This window comes from Myotis nattereri (assembly GCF_964212035.1).
Source record: "Myotis nattereri genome assembly, chromosome: 4".
Lineage (NCBI taxonomy): Eukaryota > Metazoa > Chordata > Mammalia > Chiroptera > Vespertilionidae > Myotis > Myotis nattereri.
In genome coordinates, this window is record NC_138079.1 from 29,410,287 (window position 1) to 29,427,021 (window position 16,735).

At 58.8% G+C, this 16,735-nt stretch overlaps 1 protein-coding gene across 1 annotated transcript in view; it reads left to right on the forward strand.

Annotated features, from left to right (window-relative positions):
• The window catches only part of SLC9A3 (solute carrier family 9 member A3), a gene marked incomplete at both ends in the record, with an annotated part of 44,725 nt that overhangs the window by 22,208 nt on the left and 5,782 nt on the right, over positions 1–16,735 (forward strand). Inside the window, 8 exons of the mRNA XM_081089424.1 lie at positions 6,948–7,250; positions 10,467–10,627; positions 12,742–12,820; positions 13,521–13,698; positions 14,356–14,576; positions 15,651–15,853; positions 16,375–16,464; positions 16,582–16,652. Of these exons, the coding sequence (XP_080945550.1) occupies positions 6,948–7,250; positions 10,467–10,627; positions 12,742–12,820; positions 13,521–13,698; positions 14,356–14,576; positions 15,651–15,853; positions 16,375–16,464; positions 16,582–16,652 (1,306 nt within the window). The remainder of the gene's footprint in view (positions 1–6,947; positions 7,251–10,466; positions 10,628–12,741; positions 12,821–13,520; positions 13,699–14,355; positions 14,577–15,650; positions 15,854–16,374; positions 16,465–16,581; positions 16,653–16,735) is intronic.

Consider the following 16,735-nt stretch of genomic DNA (forward strand, 5'->3'; position numbering starts at 1 on the left):
AAAGCCCCTGAGTAGAGCTCCTTCCACCCCCGTCAAGGTGGAGAGGGACGTAAGCAATGGTCCTCACTGGCACCTTCCACCCTGGAGAATTCCCACAGCTCCCAGAGAATGTCCACAATTTCCAAGTCTTCCTTATTTGGTCTGTTTCTCTCACTTGTTATTCAAAAGCTGTTCATTCCTCCCTCAACTGTCTCTCAGAAGAAATTTCTTTCTGTATACATGTGTATTTCAGTGTGCTTGTGGGAGGGGGTGAATTCAATATCCTCTTATGCTGTTCCCATCTTGAATCCCACTATAGCCCTTTAGGAAAAATGTGCCAATCCCTATTCTAGTATACTGCTAAGATTTACAGTTTGTTAATTTATTATATTTTCCTTTACATCCTTAAGCACAATTTTTTTTTATTTTTTAAAAATATATTTTTATTGATTTCAGAGAGGAAGGGAGAGGGAGAGAGAGATAGAAACCTTAATGATGAGAGAGAATCATTGATAGGCTGCCTCCTGCACATCCCCTAGGCTTAAAGGACTTTCCGGGCTCATCAGTGTTCGTGATGAAGGGGTGCAGGGTCTCCCTGTCTGTCGGGCATGGGGCCACTGTGGAGAGGCCCCGCCTTCCATCGTCCTCATGTCTGTTGCTCACAGTGGCTCAGAACTGGCATCTACTGCTTTCATAGGAAGCCCCTAAAAATTTCCATTTTTTAATTTAAAAGTTGACAAAGTTTGCTTGAGTTTTGTAAACATGCGATGTTTAAAATACTTGTGGTTTGTGAGCAGAAGGGCCAGTCCTCCAAGCCCTGTGCACGCGGTGCAGGAAGCGGCACCTCCCTACCTGCCAGGGACCAGGGCTCCTTCCCAGCCCTCCCCAGCGAGAGGCCAGGGGCTCACTCTGCTTGGTCTGACGGTGACTTCAGAGCACTCATCTGGAACACCCTTTCTGGCAGGAGGCGTGAGGTCAGTTAGATAATATTTGCGGACACTATAAATATCATTGCCTCCTGCCCTGGACTCGGCTGACACATTTACTATACCTCCTCCAGGGTGCCGAGTGAGCACAACCGGTGCGTGGAGGTCAGAGAGGAGTGGACTGGTGGGAGCGGGTACAGAGCCAGCCCCTGTCCTGGAGCAGTGCTGAGGGGACCCTGTACCTTGTCTGTAGAGTGAATGCTGGGGACCCACCTATGTGTATCTGTGTCTGTGTGTGTATCTGTCTGGGTCTGTGTGTGTTCATGTTATATCTGTGTGTGTGTGTGTGTGCGTGTGTGTGTACCTGAGTGTGGCATTTCAGGTCCAACCCTTACCTGCTCCTCCTCCAGGCGATGTGGGTCCCCAGTGCTTCCCATCCCTCTGGAAAGGTGTTACTGTTTGCTCTGGTTAGTTTGTGCACAGGGTTAATTTACCAGGCTTACACACGTTAAAGTAAAACCAGAGGATTTACTGTGCTGCTGCATTTGCGTGGACTCAGCTGAAATCTTGTGGAGAGATCCTTGGAGGCGGCAACCACGCAGGGCCTGACCCAGGATGAGGGCCAGGCTGTGTCTCAGCGGGCATGACACACACAGCCTTCCTGAGCCCCTCGGTGCCAGCTCTGTCCGGGGCCTTCCCCAGAAATGGCTGGCCGACTGGCCAGCGCCTTCTGACCTTTGACATTTGTCAGAGATTGTAATTAGAACTAAGAGTGTGTGTCTCCTGCCGTTACCTCCCTGTGGCCCTGCCGTTTGCTCTTAATTAGCTGCAACTCTCTGGTCTTGGCAATTGGTTACCTGTGGGCTTGGAAGTCCCTTTGTTCGGGTTCCTTGTTGGAAGACACCTGCCCCAGCAGGGGCGCCCTGGACCGGCGGGCCTCGCTCTGCTGTGTGGTGGTCTCACGGCCTTGGTGCACTTTGATTTTGTCCTGCACAGACTCCCACGTCGGCTCTCGCTGTCATTATCACTCCTTGCTGGCGGCCTTGGGAGTACATGTTAGTGTTGGTTGAGTTGGAGTTTACACCGGGGTGTTGCTGCCAAGGAAGGAAGTGTTTGAGGTGTGCGGGGAGCGGTGTCTCTGGCTGTGGCTGCCAGTGTGGGCCCGCAGGGTGACGCCCACGGGATGGCGCTCTGCCCTTTACACACCACGAGGCGCACAAAGCACAGCTCCTCAGCCCTTCCAGCTGGAACGGTCTGGCACATCTCCAGCAAACTTGGAGTTTGGATGCAGGAGGTTACACCGTTGCCCACTTCCCAGTCCAGGCCACTCTGCAGAGCAGGGATGTGGGATCCTGGGCCTTTCTCTGCGTTCATGGCTCAGGCCTTAGACAGGCCCGATGTGGCGCCCAGAGCTGTGGGTCCAGAGGAGGCGGCCAGGTTCCTGCTCACACATGCCTGCTGGTGTCTTGTCTCTTCGGACGTAAAGAGAACAAAGCCTGGGAGGGAACTGAGGCTCTTCCCGCTGCCGTCAGTGTCCAGGCGGCCATGCCCACCCAATCACGTGGCTCCTCCAGCCTGGACTGAAGTGCTGGGTCTTCTGGTGATGAGGCCGGTGGTGAGGAGCAGGGCAAGAGCCTGGAGCTCCGAACCTGACCACTCTGTGTCCTGCCCCCACCCCCTGGCACCCTCTTTGCAAGCATCCCCAGAGGACCACCTGCCTGAGGTGGTGGGGTGACAGAGCTGTTAGACGGGAGGGTGCTCCACAAGCACGGCTGAGTGTTCTCCCACCTTCACACGCACGGGGCTGCGGGCTGGACAGATAGTGCTGGAAGGAAAGAAAGGCCCCCTGTGTGCGGTGCTTGTGGTCACCCCCACCCCATCACCTCGGTAAATGTTCACAGTAACCCTGAGACACGAGCACTACGACCCCATCCTGGGAATGTGCAGGCAGGAAGTGTGTGGCCCGCAGCGACTGGGGTCCTGACCAAGAGCCGAGGCCGCCTGTGTCCAAGGACCATGCCACGGTGGCCGGGCCCGGTTCTGGCCGGAGAGCCTCGCCAGCAGCAGTGGGAGCCACGCCGCAGGGCACTTGGAGCCAGAACTTGGCTTTCTTATTCCTAACATGTCCATTATGTGCTTAATTGCTAACCCACTAGCAAATAGCCACTTTAAGCCTATCACGTTTTCAGTTTAATTACTAGGAGCTCATTACAATGCAGCCTGCCGTCCGAGAGGGGTCATGGGATTTGAGGAGAGCCGCCCGCGGGCCTGACCTATCCCGGTCTGGCAAGACTCGCTCGAGAAGAAATCCCATCAACCAGAGACCCTGAGATCTGGGTGAAAATGGGGAACCCAGACAATCTCAGACTGACTCCCCGTCCCCTTGTCCCTGAGCCAGAAAGATAAACCAGGCACAAGAGGCCGAGCGTTGAAGTGGAGGGAGGACAGAAATTGCAGCTGAAAAGAGTTATTTCCCCAATATTAGGGGAAAGAAGCAAAATCAGCATTGAGAGGTATCCTTGCTACAAGGATGTTCTCAGGATGAAAAAATGTCCTCCAATCGCCAGACAGAAAAAAATCAAGCCGGCAGGTGACTCGCGCAGGTGAACTAAGAAAGGAAAGCAGCTGATCTGCCCTCCTCCTCACACCACACAGAGCCAGAGGGGATGGGCCGCATCTGGGGGAGGTTCTGGGAGCTCTGTGCAGCCTCAGGACACAACTCCAGGACAACGTGAGAAGGCGAAACCCAGCCTGAGAACTCGTGAAGTCGGGAGCAAATGCTGTGAAGAAACAAGTCACAGAAAAGGAAAGAATGGTCCCCAAACTTGAAGAGAAGTTAGATGGAATCCCCCGGGGTGGTGGTGCTGTTTCTCACCTGCCTGGGACGAAGGCAGGACCCACCGTGGGCAGATGTGACAGGCACTTCCACTCAGGTGAGCCCTCCAGTTTGAAATGCGCCCACTCCCAGGACCCCACCCTCACAGCGTGCGCCCAGCGCCGACGGGGAAGTTCAGACACACGTGCCTGTGCCGCGCGCTGGGTGCAGGCATGTTTCTTTCTCAGGGAGTAAAAAGGACACGTTGTTTTCTTCTGTGGGTTTTGGGGGCTTACTTGTGAGCAAGAGCATCTGCTCTGGAGCTGGCCTGTCTGTCATCCTCTCATTTCCCGAATTAATAAGATTGTGTAGTAACCAGCTGCCATACAGGAATGCGGCCAGGGATTAGCCGCCGGTGCCGCGAGGACTTCCCGTTCCTAAAGTGCAAAGTTTGTTGTTATTGTTTTTAAGGAGAAGCCTGGTCCCTGGCACCTTCCCGCCCCACTGGCCCTGCCTTTCTCGGAAGGAAATGCTCATGATCCGTGGTGCATCTCCAGTTTTGGAGAGATCGTGGCTGAACCAGAGCCAGCTCTGGGGGTCCTGGCTGCCTCCTCAGCAAGGGGCCTTCCAGAGTTCAGAGGTCACTCGGTGCCCCCCAAGTCTGGCCCTGAGCCCCGTGACCCTCGGTGCTATGTCTTTGGGTCACTGGATTCTGTCTTCCAAGAGGCCTACAGGTCACTGGGCACCAAGCTCCCCGCCTCCCAGCTGCTGTGGGAGCTTTGCTGGGCTGTAAAAGGCAAGACGACCAAGCGAGGAGGCTGCCACCAATACAGCCTCTGCTCTAGCCTGGCCTGGACAGCAAGAAGGACAGAAAACATGCATTTTATAGAAAAAAGCGACTTCTATGAATGGTGAATGCAGCTAGAGCCTTCAGGAGGGTGGCCCCAACGCCGCTGGCTTGAGGCTCCTGGGAATTCCTGGGGGCAGGAGAGGATGTCGCCCCCACCCCAGGGAAAGGCGTTTCCTCACCAGTGGCCCAGTCGAGGACAGAGAAGCGGGGCCAGACAGGGGCAGGGGCCACTGGCCTTCTACGCCCAGCTCCTGGACACCCAGTCCGTTAGGAAAGACGAAAAGACCGTCAGCTCAGCTCTCTCTGGACATTCATAAACAATTAGGGAGAGTCCAGAGGGAGGGACACGTGCCCCGATCCTTTCCAGAGTCCACCAGGGAGGGGCCCTGAGGCCCGTGAGAAAGCAGACTCCCGGGGCAGCCCAGGACCTGCTGAGTCTGGTGTCTGGAGTGGGGCCCTGGGCCCTGCAGGGGTTCTTGTGCTGCCGATGTGTTCGGATGTCAGGGCCACAAGCTACAGGGAGGGCAAGGCCTCCCAGGTCTCTTCCCAAAGCAGAGGGCAGCCCAATGTCCCAGGGCAGGGGGAGCATGTTGTCTCAGGAAGAGACAAGCTTGCTGTGCCCTTGCCTCGCCGCGTGCGAGGATCCGGGAGGCCAGCTGCTGCCGAGGGAGGACGGGGGCTCTCGGCCACTGCCGCTGCCGTGTGGAAGCAGAGCTGGGCCGGGGGAGCCTCGCTGGACGCCTCCTTCCTCGCCCACGTGAGGGCCCCGCCCAAGCTCAGGGAGAACTCCCTGCAGGGGCTGTGAGGCCAGGATGTTGTTCTGCTGAGCAGCCAGGCAGGGCCCGGGGATCTCCAGGAACCCGGCCCTCCGCTGTCTCCCTCGGGTGGTCACCCTGTGGTGCCACTCACGACCTGTCCTCAGGCATGTGGCCACGTCCAGGCACCAGCCTCCTGGGCCTCCAGGTTTCTCCATGAAGGTGGGAACTCCCTCTGTGGGCTTCCTGGGCAGCTCTGATGGGGTGGGGCGAAGGGATGCTGCCTCCACTCGATGTGTGTGTGTGTGTGTGTACGTGTGCGCGTGTGTGTGCGTGTGTGTTTGTGTGTGTGTTTGTGTGTGTTTGTGTGTGTGTGTGTGTGTGCGTGTGAGAGAGAGATATATCGAAGGGAAAAGCAGGACCTGATCAGAATGCAAGCTGTGCAGCCGGCTGGGGGCCCTTGGAGGACCTGCAGGCCTGCAGGGGTGGGAGCGGGACCCCTAGCAGGTCCTCAGGTCCCAGAAGCATAGCCCACTGAAACCTGAACTTGCCAAGCATGCAGGGAGGCCTTGTAGTCATAGGTCACAGGCCAGAGGCCCTGGTGCCCAGAAGGTCCTGTGCTGGGCCTGTCACTCAGCCCCTTAGCCCGGTTGGAGAGGGCTGTCCACAGGGAAGAAGCAGGAGTGACACCAGGAGACCTCCTTGCTCGGGGAGCCCCCACAGTGACCAGTAATTACAAGTGAGGAAACAGGCCAGGGAGGGGTGAGGCAGCCTGACAGCTGGGGTGGGGCTGGATCAGAACCGGCAGGACCCAGCCTCTGAGCCAGCCACCTCCTCCGGCCTCGCCCAAGAATTCTTCCTGTGATGGGACAGGGTCTGCACAGGGCACACAGCCTGGCAGGACAGCGCCCTGGCTCTGCCTCCCTCTCCTGCCCACTGGGATCCTGTCCGCTCAGGAGACAGCGCTCCTCAGAATCTCAGAGAAGGCCTCTCCGTAAACAGGATTTCGGTGGATGAAAACTATAATGATGCCAAACATTGCTTAAGCAGGAGTCCACTTCTGACAACATTCCAGCTATTTTGAAATCGGGCTTAATGTGGAATTATCATATTTTTTCTGAGTCTTACAATAGAACAAAAGAGAAATGGACTCCAGTAGGCTGTGCGGGCGGGGCCTCTGCCTCGCCTCCTAAGATCCTGGCAAGGTTGATGGCCGAGGGGGCCCAGGGGCCAGCCGTGGGTGGGGAGACCTCTAGCCACGGTCCCCTGAAAGCTAGAATGTGGGCAGTGAGCTGGTTTCTCCAGGGAGCCCTGGAGACCCTGGCTTTCGAAGACTCTGTTCCTGGGAGGGGGTCATTCTCTGGGCAGGGGATGGGGAGACCCCTGAGGAGGGTGCACTCTGGCCAGGTCCTGAGGGGCAGCTGACAGCGGACTGGCCAGGCCACTTGAGCGGGACAGAGGGAAGCATCCACAGACTGGAAGTGGGCCTTGCTTCTTAAGGCCATGTCTGTCCTATGGCACCAGATGGCCCCTCCTGTGGGGTTCCCTTCCCTCCTCTCCCCCGTGGGTCCCACTCTCCCCTTCCCATGAGGTCCTGGCCCCTGACGCCCTCTCCCCTGCAGGCTTCCACCTGTCCCACAAGGTCACCAGCGTGGTCCCCGAGAGTGCACTGCTCATTGTGGTGGGCCTGGTGCTAGGCGGCATCGTCTGGGCAGCCGAACACATCGCCTCCTTCACACTCACGCCCACCGTCTTCTTCTTCTACCTGCTGCCACCCATCGTGCTGGACGCCGGCTACTTCATGCCCAACCGGCTCTTCTTCGGCAACCTGGGCACCATCCTGCTGTACGCTGTCATCGGCACCGTGTGGAACGCGGCCACCACCGGCCTTTCCCTCTATGGCGTCTTCCTCAGCGGCCTGATGGGTGAGCAGGCACCCCCGTCCACCTCGCGGGCTCTGCAGGGTGGGCTCCTCAGGGTGGGCTCCTCAGGGTGGGCTCTGGGCAGCCCTATCTAAGGAAGCCCAGGGTGCAGAACACAGACCTAAAAAGCAGTGTTTCAGGTCAGCGAGAAATGTCACAGGTGGGTCCACTGAATGCTCCTGGTTTGTTTAAAGTGAGGCTGAATGCATAACTGGCTGGTCCATGTGCAGCCCAGCATCCCCAGGCCAAGGTTATGTGTCCTGCTTGTGAATGAGGTCCTGTTGGACCAGGGTGGCCAGTAGGCTGGGCGGGTAGGAATAGTCCAGCTGCTGTCCCTCCCCCTTAGCAGGGAGGTGGGGTCCAGCCCCACTCCCCTGTCCCTGAGCCCTCACAGGCAGCGAGGAGGCGGCCTCTCTGGCAGAGGCCCCCAGCCCCCATAAATGCCCACCTAAGCAAAATGTTTGGGTGTCCTTTCTACCCAACCCTTGGAGAAAAGGCCACACCCTTTCTGTGCACTCAAAGCTACTCCCCTGCAGTTTGGTTATTTCATTCAGCCCTGGCCTGGGGGACCTGTGAGGTGCACCCCACCCATCTGGGTGTCGGTCATTATCTTCCTGGGAAACTGGAGCAGGTGAGGCCAGTGGGTCACCTGAGGCCTCACACAGATGTGTCTGCGCGGTGCAGCCCTACGTGCCGTTCTGTCTGGGGTTGCTGCGGCTGCCCTGTTGCATTATGGGTCTGCAGGTTTGCTGCCAGCGCTGGGTAACCAGGGCAGTGAGAGGGCGAATGTGGGCACCCACGGGCGCCTGTCTGAGCACTCAGCCCCACCTCACACACTTCCTCCACGGAAGCCAGACTCCTGGGGCTGAGCCCAGACTGGCGACTTCCCATCTGATTGAAGGAAGAGCCTCGCACCACCTGACACCAGGCACCACCCGAGCCCCTCATCTCCTCCTGGTGACGGAGGAGGTGCGTTGAGAAGGAAGAACCAAAGGTCCCCTGATGAAGACTGTCTCCTCGCCCAGCACATTTGTCACCACAGGACTGTGCTTACCCCACGGGGCTGTGCTCCCTCAAGCCCCCCACTGTGGGCACCACCCCCTAGGCCCAGCCCGAGAGACCTACCACGGTTGGCGATGCCCTACCTTGGACACACCTAAAATGGCATGGCCATCTCTGGGGGGGGGAGCGGGGGAGGGGGGAGTCTCGGGGTTTAGAGTAGGGAACCCAGGACACAGCTGGTCAGGCTGGGCATCAGCCCAGGTCATGGAACACAGTGGTACCCAGGGGCCAACATGTCTGTTCTGCTCCCGGGTACACAGAGCTTGGAGCCAACGGAGCTAGGAAGGCAGGATCCGTCTGTGCAGACCAGTGGCTCAAGGCCCCTCGCACCCTTCTGAGGAAGGGTCAGCCCACACGTCCTGGGTCGCTGACCAGGCGAGCCACTCAGGGACAGGCCCTGCAGATGCCCCTGAGGGGGTGAAACCATGGGTCTTCTTGCCCAGGATGGAGAGAGGGGTTAGAACATGCAGTTGGGTGGCCATGAGCCCATAGTCCAGTCCACAGAACTGTCGTGGCAGGGCCAGTGGGTGGTGGGCTCTCCCACCAGGGAGGAGGGCAGGCCCCAGGTCACATCCTGCTTGAAATGAGTGGCCGGCTTCTGGAATGTACCACTGGGTTGGTCAGCATCCTCCACAACTTGAGGCTGATGTTCAGGGAGGCCTTAAAGATTGATGGCCTGCATGGAGAGTGTGAGTCTGGAAGCCCCTGGAGTTTGAACTGTGTTCTCACATCTGCCCACTGACAGCGTCTTGGGTGGAAAAGCAAAACCCATGACCCCCATTCTAAATGGGGCATTTTAAACTCACCGGGAGCCAGTGCTTTTAACACCTGTCACTTCTTCAGGACAGTGACCCTGGTGCCAGGCTGGGAAGCTTTAGGAACTGACGGAAAACTCCCTCGGGGGCGCCAACCTCTCTGCAGAGACCACTTTCCCTGAGGGGGCTCTGGGGCATGACTGGCCCCTGAGGAAGAGTGGGCTCCTGCAGATGCCTCTGTCCCAGAACGCAGGGCAGCGTTCAGCCCACGTGTACTCAGCCTCTCCCACCCTCCCTCTATCGTCCTGGCCCGGTAGGTGGGCCTCTTCCTGCCCTCAAGGCCTGACTGGCTCCTGGGCCCCTGGGGTCCACTGGTTGGGGAGGGGACTCAATACCAACACGGCAGCAGGAAGGCCCACAGCCAAGGCCCTCCTCCAACCAAGCCCAGCCGAGCCAGACAGGCACCCACATGCACCTCCCTGAGGTTGTGGGTTTGTCGCTGGGAAACGGGGTTTGCACATGATCTGGGACAGGAGATAACTCTGGGACGATTGCAAAGGGTGAAAGTGCACTTGAGCACAGTCTCTCCACCCAAGGGTGCCCAGGAACCCCCTGGGCAGGAGCCGTACAGCAGAAGGAAGCAGGGGCTGGCTCCACATGGACCCACTCCTTCCAGGGCCTCGCTCCTCCCCTCCTAGCACCCCCAGATGTACCATTCATCTCCCTCCCCTCCTCTCTCCCCATCCCCCTGTAGCTGGTTCCCCTCCCAGGGTCCAGTGAAGCCTGCCCCACCCATCACCTCCTTTTAGGCCCGCCCTGGTTGTTCCAATCATGGCAGAGGCATCATTTCCCTGGAAGGCCTCCTCCCAACCAAGCAAGCCCCCGATGTCTTTCCAGCACCTATGACCCTGCACCTGTACTCACGGTGACCTAGGCTGCAAACTCCCCTGCAGAGGGCCCGGGTCTGATGGAGTGTCTCATGGCCAGTCACCACCTGAGCCCCTCACCTGCCTGCAGTGAGCTCACTGGTGAGCCAGCCAGGAGTGGTCAGCCAGGCCCAAGGGGAGACGAAGAAGAGAGCCAGGGTGGTCAGTCTCCTCTGGCTGGGCTGCTGCCTTTCTTGGAGGAATGTGGGAGCCCCTGAGGGAGGCTGGTCATCTGACCCAGGTTCCCACACCAGCCAGCCTGAGCCCTAAGAGTCAGAGGCCCCACCCTGAGGGTTCCCAGCCCAGCAGCTGCCAGGCCAGCAGCCCGAGGCAGCCCCGGGAAGGCCAAGGCTGTGCTCCTGCTTCCGCTCCCCATAGCTCCTCTTCTCTCCAGGTCCTGGTAGCCAGGGGACGCCGCAGGGGCCCTTGCTCGCCTGGCCCTCTAGGTCCTCCCTGATGCCCCGCTTGTCTCCCAGGAGACCTGAACATCGGGCTGTTGGACTTTCTCCTGTTCGGCAGCCTGATCGCTGCTGTGGACCCGGTGGCCGTGCTGGCGGTGTTTGAGGAGGTTCATGTCAACGAAGTCCTGTTCATCATTGTCTTTGGGGAGTCACTGCTGAATGACGCTGTCACTGTGGTGAGAGAGTGGGGGAGGGTCCTGGCCGTGCCACAGAGCAGCGTTTCAAAGCTGTGGGTGGGGGGGTGGACCCTATTTATTCCCGGCATCATCGTGTCCCTCGGTGAAGTCGGCACGCAGAGAGCCTGCTGAGGTCGCCCACAGAGCCTGAGTCTGCTCATTGGCCCCAACAGCCCAAAGGCCTCGTGGTCCAAGGCATTCCGCAGGCCAGCTCCTTCTGCTGGGCCTTTTCCTCCACTAACCCTGAGGCTGGCTTTTGTAATTCGATTTCTTCATTCTTTGCTTCATGGTTCTTGGTAACTCCCCCCCCCCTTGCCCCGGCTCCTCACCCCCCACCCCACACACACACACTTTATTCTTTCATGGGTGATGATTTTTTAAACATATATTTTTATTGATTTCAGAGAGGAAGGGAGAAGGAGAGAGAGATAGAAAGATCAATGATGAGAGAGAATTATTGATCGGCTGCCTCCTGCGTGCCCCACACTGGGGATCAAACCCAAAATCCAGGCATGTGCCCTGACTGGGAATCAGACCGTGACCTCCTGGTTCATAGGTCGAAGCTCAGTCACTGAGCCACACCAGCTGTTGAAATCCCACGGTCTCTGTTCCCAGAACAGGGGGTCTTTAACTTTGGATCCACAGTTGGGCTCTCCTTCCTGATTTTCCAAAGAGAATGCATATGTAAACAAGCAAAATCTCACCTTATTTATTTATTTTTTTTGAGAAGGGGGGTGGGGGAATCAGGGGACAGTGATTGTGTGCTCAGGAAGGTGGTTTTCCCTCAGAGAGATGGTGCCAGGGAGCTGGGCAGGGCCCATGGGTGGGCAGGGGCTGGAGGCCAAGTTACCACTATGAGAAGTGAATGGAAGGTTCCTGAAATGTGAGGAAGTGTCTCAGCATGTGGCCATCTTGCAGTTCTCAAAACCCATCCCCAAATGGGGCCATGACCTCCCTGGAAGGGAACGTCTCTCTGAGCGGCTCTAGGCCTGGCTGCCTGCCCTGCCCACCGTCCCCCACCTGGGCCCAGACCCAGTGGGACCTGGAATTCCCTGTTTGCTCTAAAAGTGCCTGTGGCTTCTCTAAGAATTTCTCGTCCTGATGTCTCTTCAGGGTTCAGGAGATTGAAGGGCCTAAGGGTAGATTGCACCAGATTCCTCTGCCGCAGATGAGATAGTCTCAGGGAATTAAACGTAATTGGAGATGAGACGCAATCAGAAACACCCTGCACGGGCCCTCAAGGCTGGGGCTCTTCTGTCCTGAGTGCTGTGTCTCTGTAGAGGCAGGAGCTCCTGCTGCAGCCGGGAGTTCTCCCCTCTCCCTCCCACCTGGGTTTTCACAAAGAAGCGGGGCAGGCCGAGGTCTGCTTCCAGCACCCTTCACGCGTGTGCCCGCCCCGGTGCACGGCACCTGTGGGGCTGCGTTTGTATGCACAGTTTTATTCACCTGCCCTTTGGGGGTCCTGGAGAGCACAGACTTCGGGGCACAGAGAGAAGTTTCCTCCCGAGGGGCCTGCAGCCCCCGCCCCCCCCCCCCCCCCCCCCAGGGAGCATCTCGGCCTCCTTGGGGTGGAGCCCGGCGCATCGTTTAGGGGAGCTCGGGCTCAGAAAACACAGCTGTCTCTACAACTGAGGCCTAGGATAAGGTTTCTGGGCGTTTTATCTGAACGTCTTGGTGGGATAAGGTTTAAAGATCAACATGCGAAGATGCCAGGGTGTGTGATCCCACATCAGGGGGCAACATAACAGCAAACTCGCCAAGGATGAAACTCTGGGTTTGTCTTGGAAAATGAAATTGAACGCAGTGGCTTAGTTTTGTGGCCGCCCCTGTTTTGCCCAGCGTCGGAAAGGGCCAGGTTGCTCCTGAAGGCCCTCGTTCCTTCCAGAATGTCCTGCCTCCCAGGTCCCACCTGCTGGCTCATCGCTGGCCTTCGTCCTAGTGACCATTACTGCCCTGGGAGGACTTCCCTGCCAACGGGTTGCAGGCTCCGAAATCATGGCTGCCCCAAGCTCCTCTCTCCAGCCCTAAGTCCCGAAAGGCCTGGGGCCCAGGACGGGGAGGGTCAGGGCTGATGGAGGGCTGACCCATGTGTGGTTTGCCTCTCTGTCCTCCAGGTCCTGTACACCGTGTTTGAATCATTCGTGGCGCTGGGTGGCGACAACGTGACTGGCGTGGATTGCGTGAAAGGCATAGGTGTGTGGCTGCAGGGTCCACATGTCAGGGGAATGCCAGGGGAGCGTCTCTTTCTCCGGAATGTGGGCAGCCTCTTGGCAGCGCCTCTGTGGACTGTGGAGCTGGGCGGGGTCAGGCGTTGGCACCAGGCCTGCCCCTGGGACCCATAGCCTGACAGTCCTTTCCGTCCACAGTGTGTTTCCCAAACACGATTTTATGAGGGGCCAGCCACCCTGGGAAACCCGGGGGTCATTGCCCGTTAGACCCACGAGAATATGGGGAACAAGGGATATGGTGGGTGATGTGGGTCCTGGTGTCCGGGGGGTCCTACGTGCTTCTATGGGCCGGGATAGTGACAGCCTGGCTGTGCCTGCAGGCGCAGGGCTTGGTCCTTGCTGCAAACATAGACCCGAGGGCCTCTGGTCACAGTGCTCCTTCTGTGATGGGGGCGGGGAGCGGGGCCTCTGTGGGCTGCAGGACTGCCTCCTCCCCAGCTTTCCACGCTGAGGCTTGAGGAGTCCAGTCCTCTCTTCCAGAGAACGGGCCTCTTGTTTGCCGAGCTGTTGGCGCCTCTGTGGGGGGGTTACCAGGCAACTGCCATGAGGAATGGCCTGGAAGGAAGGCCAGCCCGACCAGCCTGGCCCACGCCACATGGGTCAGGCCACGCCGAGGCCACAAAGGGCCATTTAGGCAGCTCAGCGTTACGTCCTGCCCCTTGCAGTGTCCTTCTTCGTGGTGAGCCTGGGGGGCACGCTGGTGGGGGTCGTGTTCGCTTTCCTGCTCTCCCTGGTGACCCGCTTCACCAAGCACGTGCGCATCATTGAGCCCGGCTTCGTGTTCGTCATCTCCTACCTGTCCTACCTCACCTCCGAGATGCTCTCCCTGTCGGCCATCCTGGCGTAAGTCCTCCCTGGCTCACCCAGGCCCCAGAGCCGGAGCACACCCTGCGGCCCTGCTGAGGGGGGTGGGCTGTGGAGGAAGAGGGCCGACCTGGGGAGCGGGACCCACCCAGATACGGGGGAGGCAGGAGTGGCGCCTGCTCCCGAGCCCTGCAGGGGGCACAGCCTTCCCCAGCCCCTTCTCCAGCCCACTGTCTGCTGGCCCACTTCCCAGCCTGATGGAAAGTCACTGTGGGGGCCAAGAATTTGATCTGTTTAGCTTTTTAAATAGGGAGTTGGAGTTCTGATGAAATTGTCAGAGCTGGCCCGCACCCGCCCCTCCCTCCCGGGTCTGCCCTGCCCCTCCCCTTCGAGCCCGCCCAGCCACCGGCTTAGACAGAAACAGGCAGCCTGCTCTGCAGCCTAGGGTTCCGGTCCCAGAGGCTCATATCAGATGGCAGTGATGTTGGGGTATTGGAGCTGGGCATGGGCCAGCTCAGGGCCCTGGTCCCCAGTAGGAACCCTGAGCTCATGGAGAGAAGGGCTGACCAGGGAGGTGGATGTCTGTCCAGGTGCTGCCAGGGGACAGCAAGCGCTGGGTCTTGGGAACAGCCCCACCAGGTCAAGGGGGAGCAGCGTGTGGCCCTTGGCCTCACAGCATGTCGTCCCATCCCCCAGCATCACCTTCTGCGGCATCTGCTGTCAGAAGTACGTGAAGGCCAACATCTCGGAGCAGTCGGCCACCACCGTGCGTTACACCATGAAGATGCTGGCGAGCGGGGCCGAGACCATCATCTTCATGTTTCTGGGCATCTCGGCGGTGAACCCCGAATACTGGAAGTGGAACACGGCCTTCGTGCTCCTGACGCTGGTCTTCATCTCCGTGTACCGAGCCATCGGTGAGGGCGTGGCAGAGTGGGGGTGTGGGAGGGGGCGATGGTGGGGAACAGGGTGGGGATGGGGAGGACCATGGATGATGAGAGGGGATGGGGGGGTCCCATGGGGACCATGGGAGATGGTGGGGGACAATGGGGATGGGGCACAATGGGGGGTGATGGAGTGGCATGATGGGGGATGGGAGACTTTGGAGATGATGGGAAAATGGTGGGAGGACAACACTGGGGAGCTCATGGTGGGTGACTTAGGGACTGGCTGTGGGGAGTCCATGGGCTCCAGGGCCTTGGCGTTTGCCCCCACTCAGTGAGGGTAGGTTCAGGAGCCCCTGGTGAGCCTCAGACAGACTGTCAGGAGTCCTCAGTGAAGGTCCAGGCCTTCTTGTGGCCTTACCACAGTGAGACTAAGGTAGGGCAGCTGGGGGTCAGGGTGGAAGGGTCGGAACCCAGGGGAACACATTTGGTTTCCCACTGACTCCCTCTGGATGTGTCAGAGTGACTCAGGGACAGTGTGGTCACCGAGGAAAGGAAATGGCATGTGTGAGGCAGGAGTCACCAGCTCTAGTGTGTGGTGCCTTGGAGACCTAGGTGGGGGCTAGTGGGGGCGAGAGAGGCTCCAAGTGATCACACCTGCTCCTCCCCCCCCCCAGTCCTTGGGGACTAAGGGCTCAGGGAGCGGATGTCTTGGTGGGGTAGGGTCGCTCTCTTCCTGCTACCCTCAGCAGCGGCCTTTGGCCCTGGAGCTGCCTCAGGCATCATGAGGGCAAGGCTTCAGCCAGTGCAGCCTTAGCCCCACTGAGAACTGAGAATCTCAGAGCTGCCCAGACACTGTAAACCCGGAGTGTTCGAAGTGTCCACAGAGACAGGCCCGGGGCCAAGGTGGAACAAGGGACCGGGTGAACAGGGCCAGAGGGTGGAGTGTTCACCATCCCCTGTGCTAGATGCTGCTGTCACCTGTCACCACCCTCCATCCTAGGAGGGATTCCTAAATGTTCCCTCTCAAGTGCAGCAGCTGCCTGAGAAGGTGATCGCGGGGCACACGGCCCCCTGTGGAAGCTGAGCGCACGTCTGGTCCCTCAGGTGTCGTGCTGCAGACCTGGATCCTGAACCGGTACCGGATGGTGCAGCTGGAGATCATAGACCAGGTGGTCATGTCTTATGGTGGCCTGCGGGGCGCTGTGGCTTTTGCCCTGGTGGTCCTTCTGGATGAGAACAAGGTCAAGGAGAAGGACCTCTTTGTCTGCACCACCATCGTCGTCATCTACTTCACTGTCATCTTCCAGGTAGCCCTCAGCGGGGACCAGCCGCACCTTGCTGTCCTCCTTCAGCCCTCCATGCCCGACCCGCCGGCCACAAGGGGCAGGCCCCACCATCACCGTGTCTCCAAAGAGCCTTTCCGAGCTCCAGGCCCTAATTGGGTTTTATAATTTTAGTAACTAGGAGCTGTTTTGTAGGTTTTCATGTGGCCCCACAGGGGACACAGCACAATTTGGCTTAAAAATGTCCTTCCTCAGCCATCACTAGTTAAGGGAGCCCCAGTTAATATTTTATCACCCCACTTGGCCTTGCTTTAGGCTCATCTGAGGAGCTGCATTTGGGCTCTCAGGAGACAGCAATACACCCACAGGGGCTGTTGTGGGGGCTCCTCTCTGCAGGGACGGTCACAGATAAGGGTGGCCCATTTCGCCCTCTGTGGGTGTGGGTGGGTCGGGTGTGGATTCACACATGGGGGCCCAGTGGGCTGGGTGTGGGGTGCAGTGAGGTCTGCCCCGGCTGTCAGGGTCAGTGTACTCCATTCTCCCAGGGCCTGACCATCAAGCCCCTGGTGCAGTGGCTGAAGGTGAAGAGGAGTGAGCACCGTGAGCCCAAACTCAACGAGAAGCTGCATGGCAGGGTAGGCGGGTGGGGGTGGGGGCGGGGCAGGGGAAGAGTACTGGGGGGAGGGGGGGCGATGGGGAGAAGCACAGGGAGGCCCTCACGTGACAGCAACCCTCCTGTCTGTTTTGGAAAGGCTTTCGACCACATCCTCTCAGCCATCGAGGACATATCGGGGCAAATCGGACACAATTACCTCAGAGACAAGTAAGTGGCTGGTGCTGCCTCTGGCGGGAACCTGGGGAGGCACTTTTGCCTCAGCTGTTTGTTTCCCTCCCTCTTCCTTTAGT